The sequence below is a fragment of the Salminus brasiliensis genome, chromosome 22 (genome assembly GCF_030463535.1).
Source record: "Salminus brasiliensis chromosome 22, fSalBra1.hap2, whole genome shotgun sequence".
Lineage (NCBI taxonomy): Eukaryota > Metazoa > Chordata > Actinopteri > Characiformes > Bryconidae > Salminus > Salminus brasiliensis.
This window is the reverse complement of record NC_132899.1, coordinates 11,197,175-11,218,494: the sequence shown is the minus strand read 5'-3', so window position 1 is coordinate 11,218,494 and position 21,320 is coordinate 11,197,175. Positions and strand designations below refer to the sequence as shown.

At 39.7% G+C, this 21,320-nt stretch overlaps 1 protein-coding gene across 2 annotated transcripts; it reads left to right on the top strand.

The window, feature by feature from the left end:
• The first annotated feature begins 4,875 nt into the window (after positions 1-4,875).
• On the top strand, positions 4,876-21,305 carry ndel1a (nudE neurodevelopment protein 1-like 1a). Of its 2 annotated transcripts, XM_072667562.1 has the most exons (10): positions 4,876-5,145; positions 8,337-8,433; positions 12,111-12,264; positions 13,473-13,621; positions 14,508-14,644; positions 15,214-15,408; positions 15,966-16,057; positions 16,173-16,321; positions 16,673-16,707; positions 20,043-20,136. In XM_072667562.1, exons 2-10 carry the CDS (start codon positions 8,348-8,350, stop codon positions 20,051-20,053), a joined length of 1,008 nt encoding a protein of 335 aa, XP_072523663.1. In that variant the 5' UTR covers positions 4,876-5,145; positions 8,337-8,347; the 3' UTR covers positions 20,054-20,136. The 2 variants fall into 2 exon arrangements, with proteins under 2 accessions (XP_072523663.1, XP_072523662.1); XM_072667561.1 differs by lacking the exon at positions 16,673-16,707 and having other exon boundaries at positions 4,880-5,145; positions 20,043-21,305.
• Positions 21,306-21,320: the final 15 nt, after the last annotated feature.

Here is a 21,320-nt window from a genome sequence, read left to right as displayed (position 1 = left end):
GTATAATTTTGACACATTCTTTAAGCGATGACACGTTTAGTTCCATTAAGGACCGTGTTTGTAATAGAGATGTGTGAGTGTGGGGAACCTTTACATTGGTTAAAGAACCTGAGCAACAAGAGAAGCTTGTATGGCATCACTCTAAGAACCATTTGTAGCATCTTTATTTTTAAAAACTGATCTGCTCCAGAAGTAATGGTGTGTAAAAGATGTGTGATTTATTCACCACAGCCCTATAAAGTTGTAAAGTCTCTAAATATTATAAGCATACTTTTTTAAACAGTCCTATATAATGTCATCACTACACCTTATTATAAATTCCAATATTCAGTGTCCTTTAGATCTGAATAATAACATATTTTATATCTCAAAAAAGTTCATATTTCTTAAATTAATGTTTGCTTTATCCACAGTGACTCCAGATCTACCTGCAGGACGAACATGCTCTCAATTTCCAATTTATATATATTTTAAAACCTCCTTTACTTTTGATCCACTATGATGTGGATCATTTTCCCCCGTGTTTATTCATTCTCAGTATCCTACCTTTTCCATCACTACTTACTATGGCTTGACTTGATAATTATCGGTTTGCATCCAAGAGATATGCTGTAAGGTAATGGCCAGGTCTGCGTCCCTAGACCAGTCATTTAGGTGTGTTTCAGGTAAAGTGAACCAGCCATTTAGATAATGTGTGTTATTACGTCATTAGCCACAGCTGAGCGAGGATGTTTTGTCACCACGTTCTACATGTGTTAAGGAATTGATGTGTCTCTGATTACAGAATCTAATCTGTGGCCAATAGTTTTATAGATAAGCAAAACAAGCTAAAGTCATTCTAATGTGGTCATTGGCTGTATGTGGTAAGTTTTACACAGTCCAGGGTGAATACAAACATGTCTGCAGTAATTATAGTAAAGTGGGGCAGAGGAGTGGTGGCGACAATCCTCTGCTCACTAGTGTCATCTTGTGAGCACAACATGAACATGAACTAAAAGACCTAGGCCAGATTTGATTATGTCGTGGGGCTGCATAAATAAATCAATACGGTAAAAAGGATGTGCACTGTTATTGCTATTGTTTTTTTCTGCAGTGTTTAGCTGCAGAAACGCTAAATAACATTAGAGTGAACACAAATAAAATTATACTAGTTTAAATCTGTAGAACAGTTTTGAATAAAGTTAGTCACGCTATGTCCAAATATTTGTGGACAACCCTTTTAATGAATGCATTTACCATTTTCTGCACACACACAGCTTGACTAGTACCTGTAGAAAAATACTGCTAATAGGACTCTCTGAAGCAGATAAACATGAACCTATTGGCACCATGCCTCCCACCAGGCGTAGGATAAAGCCCATTGAGGTGTGGAGAAATGTTCTCCCAAAAATCCAGGCTTTTTGGGATGAGATGAGAAGTTGCAAGGTTCAAGTATGTCCACACATTTCACACACACACACACACACACCTGGAGCAATGGGCAGCCAACTCCAGCGCCCAGGGAGTAGTTGGGGGTTAGGTTCCTTGCTCAAGGGCACTTCAGCCATTGTTTGAGGGAGGAGACCATCTTAACCTTAACCAATTCCCAATTCTTACCTGCTGGTAGGATTCAAATCAGTGACCTTCTGCTCTCAAGACTACTTCTTTAACCATTAGGCCACGACACAGGGCCTAATTTGAGGCCAGATTTGGGGGCTGTGGTTGGTTGGTTGGTGATCATTCAACATCCTGACCTCACTAACGCTCTTGTCACTGAATGCAATCAAATCCTCACAGCAATGCTCCAGAATCTATCAGCACACCTTTCCTGGACAGTAAAGACAGTTACTCCAACAAAAGCAGGATCAACTCTTTTTAATACTCTTGGTTTCAGAAGAAACAATAAATGAGCAGGTGTCCCAATACTTTTACATTCATGGCATTTAGCTGACGCTCTTATCCAGAGCGACTTACAACTCATAATGTGGGCTAATGTAGTGTTAGGAGTCTTGCCCAAGGACTATATTCGTGTAGCACAGCACAGTCGAACCCCGGTCTCCCACATGGTGCAATATCTTATTGGTAGATAGTGGTGTTATCTGTTGCACCACACCAACCACACAACACTTCTGTTCATATAGTGTAGCTCTGTTATACTCTGATGTTTAGGATATTTTTGGAGAAATCACTTATCAGCCATAAAGACGATGCAGGACATCACGCTACTCGTCAAGTCAAGGAGTGGGTTGAGTATTGAGAAAGTACAGATGATGTTATGGCAACACAATCACCAGATATAAAGACCACTGAGAACTTGGGGACTGTGCTGTTATCAATCCAACCACTGCAGGAGCTCTGAGCTCTGTGGACAGCAGTGAAGAGTGTGTGGGAAGCAGTTTAGAAAACATTTTAAGAAAACATTTGGACGATATTCGGGACTTCCAGTGAATTATCAGATGAAGACATGTACAGTATAAAGTCCACATCCAGGTCAATGTCCTACATTTGTCTTAAGATACACAAGACTTTAAGACTCATGATTACTTATCATTTTCCAACTTAATTTTATCCCTTAAGATTAAAGAGACTGTTTTGTTACTTTGCTTCTAAGACGGTAGTGTCCAGTCTTATCTGCAAAGATCTGGCTGTAGGGCTTCATTGTAAATAAGCAGGAGCTTGTCTGTTCGCTTGTCCACTTGTTTTATCAGTTGGTTTTAGCCTTCAGACAACTGATCATGCATGCTCCCAGATTGTAGGAATGAAAACCTGCAGCCACTCCGGCCTGTTACAGATAAGGCTGGACTCAGAAATGTGTGGATAGGGTGGCTAAGACTTTACTAGGGGTTTGAGAGCATAATAAATAGAAAGATTTCAAAATGCCAACCAGCAGACACAGATTGCCCCAAATGAAGAAGCAGGTCTGATAAGTAAACCAACAGTAAACCAAAAAGCTTTTTATTTCCTCAGGGTGTGCCGTGTGTGTTATTTCCTACCTAAATCACTTCAACACAAATCACATCGTCCTTAATGTTGCTTTCAGGTCTGTAACAGATGTTTCTACTTATGACTTTGGAGCTTGTAAGTACAACATAATTTCTGTTTAAGTGGTTTTGATCAGGGACAGCATGAACACACTGTGGAAAAAGGCCCCTTTTTGCTTATTGATGTTTTCCTGTTTCCAAAAGAGAGCAAGTATATTTAGCATTACTGCAACAGAACAGAGAGAAGAATATGTGCAGTAGATGAGCAATAGTTAAATCCAGTCAGAAGCACCAGTAGCCTGTACTTATATATCCGTTTGATTGTGGAGAAGAGTAAGCCATTCAAAAATGAATAATATAAAAGTAATAAAAATATCTTCTTTTTATTGACATTTCCCCAAATCAGAGGTCAGGGCTGATTGAAAAATCTGTTTCCCATTTAGAAAATAGGCCTACAAATTTGTGGTGACATTTATGTGTGTTTATCTCGTAAATACAATATTTCAGGCACAGCTTGAAGACAGCATGAGTAGGAAGGTCTAAAGAGTTTCCAACTTGTAAATGTGTTCTAAATCTTCTAAATATAATATTTTAAGGCAGCATATGTAAATGAACTTGTCTTTGTGCCTTGACAAAAACAGCGCAGCTTGGTTTCCATATATGTTCTGGCATATTTTTGGATTTCATAAAAAACTATAAATGAGCAGCTGTCTCAATACTTTTGCCTGTATAGTGAATGTTGGTTCGAACACAGGTTTAGTTGGTGACTTCTCTGTAAATTAATTTCATTTACTGAAGGACTTATTAGATCAACTATGTAATAGATGGCAACAGTAAATACTGGCCTTTGCTAATAACTGCATTAGATAACTGCATTTTTGTGTAAATGTTTTTTTAAGTAAACAAAAACTGATAAACAGGTTTGCGTATAATTTGGCCTAAATAAAATGGACTAATATGTATTATTTTTCATGTAAATACAATATTTCAGACACGGCTTGAAGGCAGCACAATGCTGTTTTCCAGTGAAAACCATGTATTTCCATTTTTGTCCATTTTTTGTTTGAACCCTGTACTCTGAACCTGTAGTCTGAACCTGTAGTCTGCTCTCTAGACTGTGTAAATATTTCTGGATGAATGGATCAATAGAAATGCTCTAAATTACTCATAATAAACTCTTTTACATTGACTTCAATTCAAAGCTTAGAACTTTTTTTGCCTTATTGTATAAAATCACCATTTCAGAGATACATATTTTTCACTGGACAGCGATGATATCATATTCATGTGCTCATCTTGTAAATATAAAATTTGAAGGCAGCATATGTAAATCTACTTGTGTTTGTGCTGTCACAAAAACAGTGAATTACAAATGTGCTGCTTTTGGCTTCTCTCATATATATATATATATATATATATATATATATATATATATATATACACACACACACACACACACACACACACTGGCAAGTGGAAATAAATGTGCTTACACACTAAATCAGTACATTTTGTTGGTAAAATGCAGGGGAAAATCCTAGCAAGCAAACAATTCATGGCCCACAATTACACTTGCACTGTGTGCTGGTTAAAGTGGGGTCAGTTTTGGGCCAAAATAGAACTACACACATTACAAATGGTTGTCTGCAAGTGGGCCCAAAGTTCACATGCCTTGACAAGCTTTAAATGGGGCTGCAACAGCAGGGTAAGTTCTGACCCAAACTTTATTATCAGTGCCATAACTGACCCATTGGTGGCTTAACTAGTCCATAATTTGGGTCAGAAATTGTCTGCCGAGATGGTTTTTCCAGGTCACGGCCCCCTTGAAGTGAGCATTCTGGACAGCAGGGGGCAGCATTGCAACACAAACTATTTCTATCAACAATATTATCGGCTAAGAGTTAAAATATTAAACCTGCAGCTAAATGACATTATATAAAGACTAGTGTCTTATTTTAGTGTCTAAAAGCAGAAAAGAGGAAAAGTTAAAGAAGACAGGAGGCGTGTTTCCTCCCTCCCTTCCTGCTAGATGTAGCTCGCTAACGCTACAGCGGAGTGGAGGAGACCATGCCAGCACTACGTCATCGGAAAAAGAGGACAGGAATGGAGACGATGCCTCTCTGGGCTGTTTTTGGATAGACACTTCCACTGTCTCCCACCGAGGACAGAAGCTGGACATGCCAAGGTAAGACCGACAAACCAGGCTTCACATTTCGGCCTGCTAACGAGCCCATAGGACGCGCTTGTTTACCTCTAACTCGTGTCGCTGGCGTGTGTGGCTAACGCTAGCTGGCTAATGTTGTGGTGAGAAGTGGGGAAGGATGCGAACGGTGGGAACCTCCACCTCCTCCACCTCCTCCACCACCTCCTCCACCTCCTCCTCGGGTAGAGCAACAACTCGCTCACATGAAACTAGTTCACAATGCTGAAAAGATCTGCTAAAATGACCTGTTATAGGACTGTTTTCGGTGAGCGACCGCAGCTGACCCGGCTTTCCTGGCGAGGCTGAAATTGGCTCTTGTCGGAATTAAGCTGGTCCACCTTAAATAGTACAGTAGTTGCATTCTGGCGCCTGATCGTGGAAGTAACGTTAAGTTGCCCCATTTAAGGTGGAACTGATCATTAATAATAATAGTATTAATAAAAAAGAAGAGGAAGAAGAAAATAACTTCAGCGTCATTCCAAATTAGGGAAAGCAGTCCAGGCTGTAATGTTGGACTGTTTGTCTGTCTAGCATTTAGTTTTTAACCGGATTCATCGTTGAGCACTTATTAGATTTTACCCACAGAGGTTCATGTGATGGGGCCTTCAGTGAAGACCAGGCAGTTATGGGGCATGTGAGGTGCACTGTCATCCTCATAGATTCACAGATTTATTTCCCAAAGCCTAAACCTTTAGTGGTTATTTAAAATGTATTAGATTGAATTGTTATTAAAGTGTTGTTTAGTTTTGTTATTATTATTATTATTATTGTTATTATAATAATTTGATGACTGTCTTGGTAGTGTTAGTAGTGGTGGTAAGTAACAGAAAATTATTAATTAATATGTAGGTGAAATGCAGGCTCTTAATCTCCTGCAAGTCTCCTAGTGTTTTTCAGTGTTTTCATACAGATACTATAAACTGAAAAAAACTGATGTGAAGAACCTTTGATGAGGTTTAATGAAAGATATATGAGTATGTATCTACATAAAGTTGTGATCTAGTTTTACATAAACCAATGTTATAACCTCTGACTCTGTACAGCAGGTTTAGGGGGAAGCAATAAATGGTATTTTTATTTTATTTGAGCTGAAGCTGTGTCTGGTGTCATTGGGATCTACTGACTACTGGCCACTTTTACCACTTTAGGCTTGTATTTTAATAGCTGCATTAAAAGAACCAAAAACAAATTGTGGCTTTTGAGATAACATAAAGTACAGTGGAATATTTTAGTGTCATTAAACACATGGGGATATTCAGAATAGCAGTCTACAAAATAAATCAATAAATTAATGAAAACAATCAGGCTTGTCACTCCTATGACAGGAAAGCCTGAGGCGCAGTTGTTTTCCACAGTTGTTATATTTCTCTTTACCACAATCAGAAAGTGAGTTGGGTGTGTCTGTCAAGCTGAGTCTAGTCTTACATGAACTAGTCTTACATTTGTTTATCGCCTTTTTTCTTTTTTGCTACCTATAAACTGATGGGAAAGCTGATTTAGTTTTGTTATATTTTACTGCTGCTACTTTGCACGTTCTTGCATGTTTAAAATTTAGTCTGTGAAAGAGATTTGAGGCTTATTTATCTTTTTTATTATCAGAAAAGTTCATTAAAACTAAGAATTATTAACAATTTTACAAAGCCAAGAATGGATTTGTAGCCCCTCCATACTTGATGGCAATGGTCAGACACCAGTCAGTATCCTTCGAGCTTCAAATACGGTTCGGCTCGACCCGCCATCCTTAAAGATCCTCAGACTCACCTGTTCTAAAAGTAGTTGGGTGAAGTGATCTTTGGATCCTAGTCTACACAAACTAGCTATATATATATATTGTCTGTTGTCTTACTGTATTACCCTCCTAGGTCTGACTGGTGTGTATCTGGTGTGTGTATATTTAGCTTGTTAACATGCAGTGTAATCAGACAGGATTTTGCTCTGTGCTGAGTTGTGTTGTCCTGATGAGACTTGTGACCTGAACTAAACACAACCCCCAGTATCAGTGACGCTGGCGTACTGTGCGTAGGGCTGTAGACAGTACATTTCTGTCATTCCTCAGTGTGTAGTTGTGTGCACTTTCAGAACTGAAACTCTACCAGAAACTATCAATGGTCAGTTCTCACTTATCCTGCATCTGTAGGCAAAGTGCAGAGATTGTGCAGAGAAAGTGGGTATGATTGCTGCTGGGTGTTTGTGAGTTGGGCACACGTAGCTTAATATAGCCTGGGTTTGGACACAGAGAGGTCACACTCAGGACTATTGATTGTGAAGGGACTGGCACTGCAGCATGAATGCAAGTTGAGCTTGGTATCGAATGACCAGCACTGCCTCCCGCAGCTGTGTTCATCAGTAAGGCCGTAAGAATCCCAATGCAGTATTGGGAAGATAAAAAAAAAGAACATACAGTGTGTCCAAAATACAAAGTGCACCTATTGGTTTGTTCCAGTGGTCTCTCATTTTGTGGAAGCCACTGTCAGTGATAAAAACTAGTCACCTGTATAGAGGTGCATTAAAAAAAGTTCTGTTGAAAAACTGTTATTAGGCTGAGCCAAACAAGTGGGTAGTATAAAATGAGATCTTTAGGGACCATTTTAAGTACATAAAATATCCAAGAGTGCTGCTGCTTATTTACCCATAGATGATGGCAGAATTACAGAGAACCATCTGTTATTCCACAGTGTTGTAGAACCCCCACCATTACTCTAAACTGATGACAGTCTCCTGGAGCAGGACCGTTTTGATGAGAAGCTGTTGTTTACAAGAAGTAAAAGAGAAATGTTGTACACATTGGTGGGATTTTTTTTATGGGGACAGTAAAATCGTATCTCATATGGTTTCACTGGGAATGCATTTTAATGACGAAGACGAGACAACATCAGAGACACAGATGGAATTGGCCCAACAGTGGCGGCTTGCTGAGCCCGGGTATCAAACCAGGTGTAAACAACTATATATGTATATATTTATTTATTTATTTTTATTTGATGTATCCCTATAAATTAGTAGGGTGGACTGATGGTACCCATCATCATAACTTGTAGCTGAGATTGATTTGTTGAGTTTTGTTGTATTCTCTTTTATGGTTTAGCTATGCTTTTTATTTATTATTATTGTTATTATTATTATTATTATTATTATTATTATTATTAATGACACAACTTTTTCATCTTTTACAGGTTTATCTGTCATGGACACACATGTGATACCTAAATTTTCCTCCAAAGATGAGGAAATTGACTTCTGGAAAGCACTTTCCCTAAAGTACAAGAAAAGGTAAGCCAAAAGAAGCTGAACTGTGTTATCTAAGTGCTTTATTTGTAGCTGTTGGCACCTGAGTCACACCCTTTCTTTTCATCCTGACAAACTACATTTTTATTAGACTTACAGCAAAACTTCAGCTTGGTGGGAAGAAAACAATGCAACCAGTTTTATGACATGCTTGCCTGCTTGCAGTTTCCTTTTTGAGTCCCGTGTGAGGCCGTGTAAGGCTGCTTTGCTGCGAAATGGCACTCTACCTGTAACTTAAAGCCTTCCTCTTTGTGTCGACTTTGTTAAACAATGAGTGAAAGCCTAGCGGATAGGATTACTGAAGGATGCTTTCACTTACAGAGCAGCGACAGAGAATCTTCAGGTGATGTATAGGTACATTCAGACACACACTCTTAAAAATAAAGGTGCCACAAAGGGTCCTTTTGAGTGATGCCATAGAGGAGCCATTTTTGGTCCCATAAAGGACCATGACAGGTATAGTGAATAACCTTGATCATCTTTATCTACAGTGGCATCTGTCAAGGTGTGGGATATAATGGACAGCAAGTGCACAGTCAGTTCATTAGGTGATGTGTTAAAAGCAGGAAAAATGGGCCACTTTGACTAGGGCCATTTATGATGGTTAGATTACCGGATCAGAACGGCTCCAAAACATCAGGCAAGTGGGCTTGTGGGTTTTTGTTTTATGCAGTGGTCAGTACCTGCCAAAAGCAGTAAAAGAAAGGAACCACCTGTAAACTGGCAACAGGGTCATGGGCATTCATGTGAACTATGGATTTGGGTAAAAATAAATTATCGTTTAATGCTGTGTTTAACATACCCCTCTACATCATCGATGTTCTTTAGTAAGGTATACTGTAAGATGTGGGCTCTACTTCTTTCGTGGGTTTTAAGAGGAGCTCTTAACAGCACTGTCCTCTGAATGAGATTGCGTAACAAGAGGTGACATTAAAAAAAAAAATTAATCTAGTCTGCTTGTTCTTGGTAAAGTGCGCAACACAATGTTGCTTCTCTGTTTCCTTCTGGACTAGACTCAGACTTGCTCTGTACCCTGAATTGTGACTGTGAGGGTTTTTAGAGGAACCAAGTTAGCTGATAATATCAAAGTGGTGATTTAGCTTTGCGTAAGCAAGCCTAGGGTTACGCCTGGGTTACATAAGAAGCCCCTGGACACGCCAGAGGTTTACAGCCCCACCTGTTTACAGAACACGGCCACTTCTGTTAATCTGAATGTGCGCTAAGATTTACAAGTCAAAACTATTTCTGTTTATTTGAATAGGTATTTATTTCTCTCGCTCACTCTCAGGGCTTTATTTAGTTGATAGACAATGGCTTGATAACATGATACCAGAATTTTGAGGGGTACTGAATGTAGCATAACTTCTGACATTCTCCGTATGAAGGATGCTGCCTGAACAGCAAATTATTTATTAAATTGAACATGTGAAAACATTGTAGTTGTTACAGCTTCAAAAAGAGCTTTTCTTCAGTTTCCAAATCTAGTGTTTTTCTTTTTTCTTTTTTACCTTTACATTGGAGCCCTGCTGGTACCATCCAATAAATAAATAAATAAATATCTCTCTCTCTCTATCTATCTATCTATGTGTATATATATATATATATATATATATATATATATATATATATATATATATACACACACACACACATAAGTAGTGGCCACATCTTTATCTCATCCCCATACCTTACTAAGTCATGGCCAGTTATCTTATTCATATGCCTTAGTTGTGTTCCTGGCTGCTTAATTTTGTCCATACTGCACAAATCTGTTTAATAAATCAAATAACTGGCTAAATAATTTAAACATGCCTCATTTAGCATTTTCAAAGAGATATTATCATTGAGATGAAGACCTATTGGAAACCTATTTGCTGATAACTTTAATTAGACTGTCCACTTAGAGGCTCCTCCTGACCTTTTGCAACAAATGATTGCAGCGTCCTTTACAGATTTATCCTCTCAGTACACCACGCCACTCAGCAGTCTAAAGACCAAACAGGCTCCTGTGCAAAATGCAAACTTCATTTGTTGAATAATGTTGCTTTGCTCCATAAGCTTGCGCAGCCACCTTGGTGTAGCTTTTCAGACTCTCTGCATTTCCTGTCCGGCTCCAGACGGATGGATGGTTCGTTCCACCCTGCGCTCTCCCTCACATGCCTGTAACGTGACTAGGTGGAGAGTATCATTTCGTTGCCATTTTTAGATCCCTCCACAGTTGAAGATGATTATGTAGTCCAGCACTGAAGAGATGCCCTTCGCCTGCCATTGTAAAGATGGAGAAGAGCCGTTCTGTAGTGTATATTTACAGAGTGCGACAAAACAGTCCATGCAGAGTTTTAGAAAGCAAAAGGAAAAGTCAATGAACCGATATCTGCTCTGTGTCTGTCATTCTTAGAAAACAAGGACAAGTGCAGACACAGGACCTTTGTGTGCATGTGTATGCACTTGTTTATTAGATCCACCAAATACATTCTGCACAGAGAGCATTTATCAGCTATCCTAATGGGGATAAATATTAAGACCTGCATCTTATCTTTTCCACCCTTCCACCATGAACTTCGGTAAATGGAAAATAATGCTTGTGATGGGCAGCTGCAGCGTAACGATTTTTCTGTTTAGAGTAAAGTGCACTTAAGATTTTCGCCTTGTTTTCCCCCTTAGTTTAGTCGTTTTGGAGAAAATTCTAATAATAGTCAGTTTATATAAATACCGTTTGTGCTAATCTATTTGGTAACTATTTGGTTTAATTTATTAGTACACTCTAGATGCCATGTAGATACTTTGTACACACTGTACATGATTGTCATGCTGCTACACACCCCTCTCATTGTCACAGCCCTAATTCGCATCACACCTTGCACACTTACATTATTATTGTTTTACTGTATTCTATGTCCTATTCTTGTAATTGCAATAGTGCCACTTGGTTGTATTATTTTCTCTGCACTACAATAGTATTGCTGCCTTTTACCCTTATATATAATATACAGATATGTAAACATTTCTTCAGTTTTGTATATGTGTGCTGTTCCTAACTCTGTGTGTCTCAACCCTGGTCCCGGAGACAACACTCCTGATTGAACTAATCAGCTCATTAACAAGCCCATTTCAGACCTGAAGGGGGTGTGTTAAAGCAGGAAGTCCACTAAAATGTGCAGAGTAGGGTGCATCCAAGACCAGGGTTGAGAAACATTGACCTAACTTACCATAAACAGTTCAATCTCATGAATGTCCCTTGTTATGCAAAAGACAAATAAACATTGACTTGACTTAACTTGACTTTACCTTTATATTCATCTAAGTGTCTATTAAATTCAGTTTCATTGTCCCTAACTCTGATCGTCACCCTAACTTCAACCTCAACCCGAAACATAAACCTAACTGGTCCCAATGCTGGTCCTAAATGCAGCCTTGGTTCTAATCCTAACCCTAACGTTGTCAGAAATCAAGGTTCACCAGATAGTTTATTGATATTTTGAACATGATGTAAATAATCTATAGGGGGCTAAAGAGTACTATACAAATAAAGTGAGACCAAAGAAAAATCTAAATTACTAAAAAATGAATTAATTTATTCCTTTATTCATTAAGATCACATGTATTTTAGTCTATTAGACACTATTTGACTTTATTTTTTTTTGCTTTGTGTCTTTGCTTAGCTGTAAGGAGGCGCAAGAGGAGCTGTTGGAGTTCCAGGAGGGCAGCCGTGAGCTGGAGGCTGAGCTGGAGACTCAGCTGGGCCAGGCCGAACACCGCCTCAGAGACCTGCAAGCAGACAACCACAGACTTCAGCATGAACTTGACACCCTAAAGGTGATCAAGCCTGGCTGGAGACAGACTGAGGCCAAGCTAAATCTGTCTGCTCCTTAAATAAGGGCGGAAAGATTAGGCCTTTACAAATCAGCTGAGTTAACATGGCCAATGTTTACACACTGCTTTTAATCTCGTCACAGTTCGTCCTGTTCATATGCCCATGTGCCTGTTTTCTTTCTTATTTGGCACCTCAATAGTAAACTGACATGAAGTGAGTGATGACAGAGACACGGTATCACATCACGTCGTCCTGAGAGTGCCAGGACTGGAAGTAACAGCTCATTCCTGGCAGGGCTACAGGATATCTCATTCTGGAGATTATGTGCTATATTACACAAGTACATGGCACCGGTTTCAAAACATTATGCAATGCTCATTTCAGAAATGATCTCTGTCTGCACTTTTTTTCCCAGAGTGCTCTTAAAATGCTGTTATATGGCTTAATGGCAATGATGCCTCACATTATGTATACTCTTGCCATTTTAATAGTTGAAGTTGTGCGAGAGAAGGATATATTGATCCAAGCTACAGTTGGCTTTCCTTGAATACTTATGTTGTTTAGACATCCTTGTTGTTTCAGCCTCCTTTGTGTACTGTAAAGCTCTGCATACTTTCCCCACTGTGTCCTGTCCTCTTAAAAACATACTACCATGTGTGTAGTCACATGACTCTGCCCCCTCCAGTCTGCGACATGGGAGCAACAACACTGAGCCAACTTGAGCAGCTTGTGTAATCATTCATTAATCGAGCAGTCGAGGTAAAACGTTCAATTAATCGTGATGCTCGTTTAAGGTCATATCACCCAGCACTAATCTGGTTTTCTCAATCTTCAGCAGCATTTCTGACAACACCCTAAAACTGTTTGTGTGGACGGGAGACCAGGCTTTTTAATATTATCTTAGTTATTTTCTGCCGGGCCTTGGTATCAAATGTGAGTAAAATGCTAGTGCTGTACGACACTGGATCTGTGAAAGCCAAGTTGTTTCCTCAACAAGACAAGGCTTTGTGTGAGGAAATTTAGGTCAGACACAGACCCTGCCATTAAACGCAGCCTGAGAAAGTGGCGGATATGGGTCTCACACACACACACACACACAGTGAGAATGATGAAGTGCCCAAGCGCAAAGGCTACCCTGAAAAATAGATGATCTGTGCAGTAGTGAGTAGTGGTACAAACTGTCTCTCCCTTTATTTATGTCTGTGTTTAGGAGAAGCTGGAGCAGCAGTATGCTCAGAGCTATAAGCAGATCTCCATGCTGGAGGATGACTTGGGTCAGACCCGGAGCATTAAGGAGCAACTGCATAAATACGTCAGAGAGCTGGAACAGGCCAACGATGACTTAGAGAGGGCTAAGAGGTGAGACTGCGCCATGTATACTTCCTTATCAGCATTGTGAAGACTGATGCCACGATAATTATCACAGAGGTGTGCAAGGTGCAAATGAGAATCCAACCCCTAATTACTCAAGGCCTTACTCAAGGCCCATCAACATGAGTAATTTTGGTAATAATGCACAACATTTATAAATGAACATCAATGGTTCGTCATGGTGACTTGAGTATGTGGTACAATGTTGTCTGTCTCTTTTACTGTTTAACACTTGTTCTTCGTATTGTTTTGAAATGTTATTATTGTTGGACCAATAGAAATGCTCCCAAATTACTACACTGACTTACATTGAAATTAAGAAGGTTGTTGTGGGTTTTTCCATTTTTGAGATACAAGGTTTTTGCATTTCAGCATAAAGTAATATAAATGCAGTATGGCAGTATTTTTAGGTCAATTAGGATTACCAAAATTATTTCTGTTTGCTAACTGCCAGAATAATAAGAGAGGGATTTTTTTAAGGCAATATTTATTACTTTCTTCAAAGTCTAAAGTTTGAATACACTAAGATTACATAACTTAATCTGTGCTGACCTCAGTGTTTTGGTAACCTACTTTATTGAGGCTTGAAAAGTCTTTTTTTTATATCATTTGACTTTTTTTCTTGAAAGACATCATTGACATGCTCTGCATACTTACTGCATACACAGATAGGGAGACCTGTTTTGGGATCATAGTGGTCAGCTATAGTGCAGTTCCCTGGGTCAGTCAGTACTAGAGTGGAAAAGTCTTCTAACTGCTGACTCTGTGACTGCTGACTCTGACGCTGTGTTGGTGTTTATTTCAGTGTGTCTGTGGCTGAATTGTGTCAGATTTGTACTTTTTATACACATTTTATACTTCTCATTTCCTGCAGAGCTACTATTACTTCTCTGGAGGATTTTGAGCAGAGACTGAACCAGGCCATAGAGAGGAATGCTTTTCTGGAGAGTGAACTAGATGAAAAAGAGTCTCTCCTGGTGTCCGTGCAGAGATTAAAGGACGAGGCTAGAGGTGCTTACTCACTGTTTTCACTTATTCAACGTGTACCTAACTGCCTGTCTGTCCTCTGTATCTATCCATCTGACTAACTGTCTATGACTGAGACAGATTGGAATGGATCTGTGAGGTTTCAGAGAGAGGCTGATTGAATTTGACATTTTATACGTTTTACAGGTTTACAGAAAATGTTATTTTGCATGAAACATTTAAAATATTTGTATTATTTTCTACAAAGGTTATGCTTAGGGGATGCATAACAATATTGGAGTCATACTCATGTTGGTAGATAATTGCTTTATTAGCAGAGATTATAATTTTCAGAGAAATGTTCAGATTCGACCTATAAAGCCAATGCTGGATATCTTTATTGGGCAACTAATCTAGAGTGTTGTTTACTGCATTTGTAACTCTGTAGAAATATATTACGTTCTATTTCTCTATAATGATACTCTACATGATTTAATCCCATGTTTCTACATTTAATAAATGCTTATAGGCATATATGCACATGACAAATATTTGACTAAAGTTATATATAACCCCGAATTCCTAAATGGGTTGTTTGTATGTGTGTGTCTCAGACCTGAGGCAGGAGTTGGCTGTGCGTGAGAGGCAGCCTGATGTCACTCGGATGTCAGCTCCCAGCTCTCCCACTCCAGACAATGAGAAAACTGATTCTGCTGTGCAGGCATCGCTCTCGTTGCCTGCTACACCGCTCTCGTTGCCTGCTACACCGCTTAGCCAGAGTCTGGACAATGCCTTCAGTAACCAGAAAGGTAGACAGGTTTCTCATCTCTTTATCTACTGGAAGTCATGGATTTACCATTGAAGGGAAACTGCAGTCCAGGACTAGGGGGATACAAATGATACCATTTAAGCTAAAAAGTTACACTGTATGTCCAAATGTTTGTGGACATCCCTCGTAATGAATGCATTCAGCTACTTTGTATATCTGCTCATCATTACTGACACAGATCCAGCTTATCTAGTCCTTGTTGAGAAGTATTGCCATTAGAATAGGACTCTCTGGAGCAGATCCACGTAAACTTATTGGCACCATGTATAATGCCAGGCGTGAGCTAGAGAGGTATAAAGTCCCCCAGCATTAAGCTGTGGATCTGTGTTTTTTTGGAATGATGCTTTTCTGTTTAGAAACTTAGGATTTAAAATCTGAATTACATAACATTTTTATTCAGAACACGCTTTAAATTTAAGATTTAATTAGTAAATTAGTACAATAAATATGTGAGGGTTAAATGTTCTCATTTCATTTCATTGTAGTTCTGACTAGGTGAGTGCATGTGTAATACTGACACATTCCTTTGTTTTGCAGCATTGGCCAATGGCTGTAATAATTCGGCCCTCACTCCAGCTGCCAGAATATCAGCTCTAAATATTGTAGGTGATTTACTGCGCAAAGTTGGGGTGAGTACATGCAGCAAAGTGTTTGCTCTGTGGAGGTCCATCATTGCCGCATATATAAAGAGGGATTAAATCACAGTACCTAGCTTGTTTTTGACCCCTTTCATTCCTTCTGCAGGCTTTAGAGTCCAAGCTTGCTGCCTGTAGAAACTTTGCTAAAGACCAAGCAGCTAGAAAAAACTACGTCATCAACGCAAATGGAAATCTGATAAATGGAGACTTCACACAGTATTCCCATTCACTGCACACATCGTACTTTGACAAAGCGTGAGTATGCCATCTTCATCTTAACATGACTTTGATAGGCGAGGTTAAAACAGACGGCCAGAAGAGGTCAGAAATCAGATTTTGTAACTTTTTTCTTGTCTCAACAAATATAAATCACATCACTTTTAGACTTTGTTTATAGAAGATTTGTAGCATCTTTTAGCTTCCTTTACTCAGAGCCGCTTTAAAATTCAGTGCACATCATACCCACTGCCTTATAGATGTACGTAATATCTTGATATACCTTACATGTGGATTTTAGCTCACAAAGTTCGGTTGTAAGAGCAGCCTTTGATTGTTTTCAGGTAAAAGTCCAGAACCCTTTGTCTGTGTGTGTTTTCTCCCCAGCAGAAGAGAGAGGGTCATATTTCCTGCATTGCTCCTGGGTAAATGAGCGTAGTAGAAGCTATGTGTGGGGTCCCTGCATGCTGGTTAACAAGCCCCTTCCCCTTTAACCCCTTTTAGAATACGTTCCTCCGATCTTTTAGGACTTGATCACTTATTCATATTTCCATTAACTGCTTGGTGGTGGTCCAGATCTTTTGCATCATCAAGGTGCACTCCACAAGTATGCTCTGAATGCATTTTCAACAAAAGGGCCGGGAAAGTGTTTTCAGTCACCAGCCTGAACTCGCTGCATGGCCTTTGAGTATGAGGGCAAAAACTGTTGTTGCTTTTAGATGAGGCTGATGACCTTAAACATGAGAGACCATGAACAAGAGGGGCCTTATGGAGTTCACAGTCAATGTTAGGCTGACAGTGGTTTCTTTCATTGTCTGTCTGTCTGCCTGCCTGTCTGTCTATCTGGTTGCCTTTTGTCAGTTGCTTTCCTGATACAAAGAAGGACACTATACTGGTAAAAGACTGGCGACGTTTCCTACTTCTCCAGGGAGAGCTGTACCAGTCTGAGTTCTGGGACAAACGCAAGACTTTGTGGGCTTTTGCTTCTGCAGTGTTACACAGCACTCTCTGCACTGCCACACATACCCTGTACAGTACTGCTGTCTGAGATGCTGTAGATGGAGAAGGATGTTTAGAGGTCAGAAGAGGAATTATGTTGCTGCATGCAAGCATTTGCTTTTAATATATTACAGAGTCTGTGAAACATGGAGAGGAACCTATAGGATTGCCTATAACTGAAAGGTACAGGCAGCTTTGTCTTTTTTTAGCATGCACAATTTGGGTAAAAGTATTGGGACACCTGCTTCTTCTGAAATCAAGGGTATTAAAAAGAGTTTATCCTGATGTTGGACTCTCTACTGTCCAGGGAAGACTACTAGATTTTGGAGCAGTGTTGTGAGGATTTGATTGCATTCACAGACAGGAGTGTTAGTGCGGTCAAGATGTTGGATGATTACCACCCCACCACCATCCCAGCTCATCCCAAAAGTATCGGATGGAGCTCCATCATTCCAGAAAACGCAGCTCCACTGCTCCACAACTCAATGCTGGGTGGCTTTATACCCATCTAGCCCACACCTGGCATTAGACATGGTGCCAGTGTGTTCATGTTTTTCTGCTTAAGGGAGTCCTGTGCTATTGGCAGTACTTCTCTACAGGAACTAGACAAGCTGTGTGTGTGCATTTGCATATCTTTGTCAGTAATGGGTGCAACATAAAGTAGCTGAATGAATGGGGAGGTGAATGAAGGGGTGTCCACAAACATTTGGAGAGATGGTATATTTAAACACATGGACATTTGATCTTCAGTTAACAATACCAAGCTGCATGTGAGTCTGGGAAGGGATTTAAAAAGATCTCTGAACAATTAGCAGGCAGCCGTTCCACTGTCTGCTAAATCATTTACAACTAGGTCAGACCAGGACAGGCTGCGCTGGCATGTCCAGTCCAACAGCAGACCGCAAGATGCGTAGAAAAGTCTCCAACAATCCTAAAATGCCATTACGAGATCTTGCCACAGCTGATGTTGCAGTACAGCATCTACTCTCAGAAAAAGACCAGTTTGTTCAGTGAGCAAGGGGTGCGAGGAGGAAGACTAAGGTTTGCCAGAGACTAGACCAGGACTTCCTGACTGATGTACTTTGGCCAGATTAATCTTTAATTAACAATTTCTGTGCACCTGATTCTAAATTTCGGCATTTTGAGAAGTAAGTTTCCTTACAAAAAAAACAAAAACAAATAACATTTTACAAATTATTGTTTGTGTTTAGTTATATTATCCCCATCTCTCATTATTGGTTAAATGAGGATTAAATGTCCATAGGTTTAAATATGTTTAAATAGGCTTTTATAGAATGTCCTAATTCTTTCACGTGACTGTGTGTCAGTTGTCTCTTTATTACTTGCAATTGGGAGTTACTCGATTGCCTTGATTCTAATTCCTGGGACTTTACAATAGTGTTGACTGTTTTATGTCCTTTTTAGGTTGCTGGTCAAGTTCAAAGGGCCGTTTTAGACTCAGTACTCATGATTTACCCACCGTTTCCCTTGACTCTAGTCTGCTGGTGTGAGCGCTGCTAAATATACTTTAATAATGTCATTCGGTTGTGGGAAAATGAAGTATGTATTGATTTATGTATGGTTTTGCTGAGTTTTTGGGAGCTCTTCTGTTTGTTTGTTTTTTAATAATTGTTTGCTAATTCAGCTAATTTACTTACACCTCTTTAACATTACAGTTGTCTATCCAGCTGGCATGAATCTGACACATACAAACAGGCCAAATGTAAAAAGCATGGTAAAAATGTCAATTAGAATATCAGTAAAACCTTTGATCGGTTTCTTGGTGCATGGCCAAAATAAGCCTTTTTCATGCAGTCTTGTGCAGACATTCGGGTTTAAACATTACAATGCATTTTGCTTCTGCAATTGGAGCAGAAGTGATTACCACTCAGCTAACTGGGTTACGCACAGGTCTGCATGAAAAAGCCTTAGAAAAAGCCTTAGAGAGTGGTAGTGTCGTACAGTGACACAGGAGGACTTCCACTGATTTTGCAAAATTTATGTAGAATTTGGCTGTAAAGGTATAAGCTGAGTCCTTCAGAGTGGTTTGGTGTGAAATGGTTCATTGTAGAGAAACGTAGAGAGAGTTGATGGAGCAGAGTGGGTAACACTACCACCCTTCCTGTGGTAGACTAGGGTCTGATTCCCTGGATGGAACAAGCACACTGTGCTAGCTACACAAATACGAGCCCTTAGGCAAAGCTCATAATGCTACACTGGTAGATAATTGGAACCTCGGGTTGTAATGTCTTAAAAAAAATGTGCAGAGCAAGCGCGTCTTTTTTATTATTTGATTTATTGTTATTGTTATTATTATTATTATTGTTGTTGTTATTGTGGTAAAATGGTGGTAAATCAGAACCTTTTTGGGACTATTTTACCTTACAATGTCCTGCATGTACCTCTCCACCATGAATGTGTTTTAAAAAATAAATAAATAGAATTTAGGCCAAAACTCTGACCACTATCCTCTCAGGCATCAAGAAGTGTATTGTGAGTGAGTGTAATATAATAGCTAGTAATAATAGCTTAATGTGAGGTGAGGTTGGTTTTGGAGGCGGTAAATGCTTCAGTTTTTGGTTCCACTGTTGCAAACTACTCTTCAGTACGTTCCTCTCAAAGTACTTTACATCAGACCTCTCTGAATGACCTTGTTTACGTCTTACAACTGAATTATGCAGAAGTTTTGAAACTTCGGTGGAGTTCCCCTTTCACTGAAACGAAGCGTCTTACCTGGAGAACTGTGTGTTTGTTCATGCAGGAGGACGGTAAATGGGCTGGACCCTGGTGCCGTGACCAACATCACGCCTCCGTGTGCCAGCTCTCCATCCAGCCTCGTTCCCTTCAGCGTGTGATCGTCTCAAGCGCACGCCGGCTGCTCACGTACACTGAAAAAGACTTCCCTCAGTAACATGCACACCGACAAATCTTCCAGAACACTATTGAGAACCATTAGACTACACTACCTACCGTGTCCAGTGGTACCTTGATTGTAGTTGTGTGTCCAGTGGCGGCAGTTCTTTTGGCTGCAGTAGGACTGCAACAAGGTTAGCTATGCAACCAGTGGCGGTCTACCAGTAGCACCACAAACTGTCTGTCTAAAATTGTGTGTTTTATCTGGACAGGGTCTGGACTCCTACAGTCGATCTTGACTTCTTGTATATGCTAATAGTTTCTCATGTGTTTGTACATTTAATGTTTGTTTAATGTTTGTACATAGATAAGAGCTTGTACGTGTATTGGATTTTTAACTGACCCCTCTGTATTATTCACTCTTTCTTTTTTTTCTTTGGTAGAAAAGAAAAATGTATTCCAGAAATGTATGTATTTATTGTTTAAACCTGTGGAGGAAATTATTTGTGATACTCACAAAGGGAATCCAGTCACATTTAGAGTATCCTTATCTACACCAGGGGCTGCTATGGATGATTTAAGGGTTAGTGAGGAAAGCAGACTTGACTTTCTCTCAAATCAAATTAATACTGGACCCCTCGTCACCTACCGATAAAACCTATAAGCTGAACCACCAATGAGATAGTTGTTGTGCAATGACAGTTATGTACCCGTAAGCATATGCACTCGTTTATGGACGTCAGCTGTCTTTAACCTCTTTTTTCACACAGGGCACCAGAGGTTTCTGATCTAAACAGACAGATGGCCAAGCGTTTTCTGGAGGCCGCATGCTGGACGCAGCTCATGCCACATCTGCTCTGTCTACTTCGTGTGCTCCTTGTTTATCTGTGTGCCTCTAAACACGTGAGGAAGTGTCTAAGAACACACTCATTGGTGATATGATGTTACTGTAAGCTGCAGTGTTAGAAATTGAGCAGAATGTTGGTCCTATCCATAGTTATAGCCATGTATTGACAGCCACCCATATGAAACTATTTAGGTCACTTTATTTAAAACTTTATAAATGTGGTAAATCCCAGTTTCTGATGGATCTAAAATGAAGGATGATGTTTGTGGTTGAAGCACTTGTGTAATTCTATATATTTCCCAAAATAAAGGAATGGCAACTGAATAGCAAGTGTGCTTG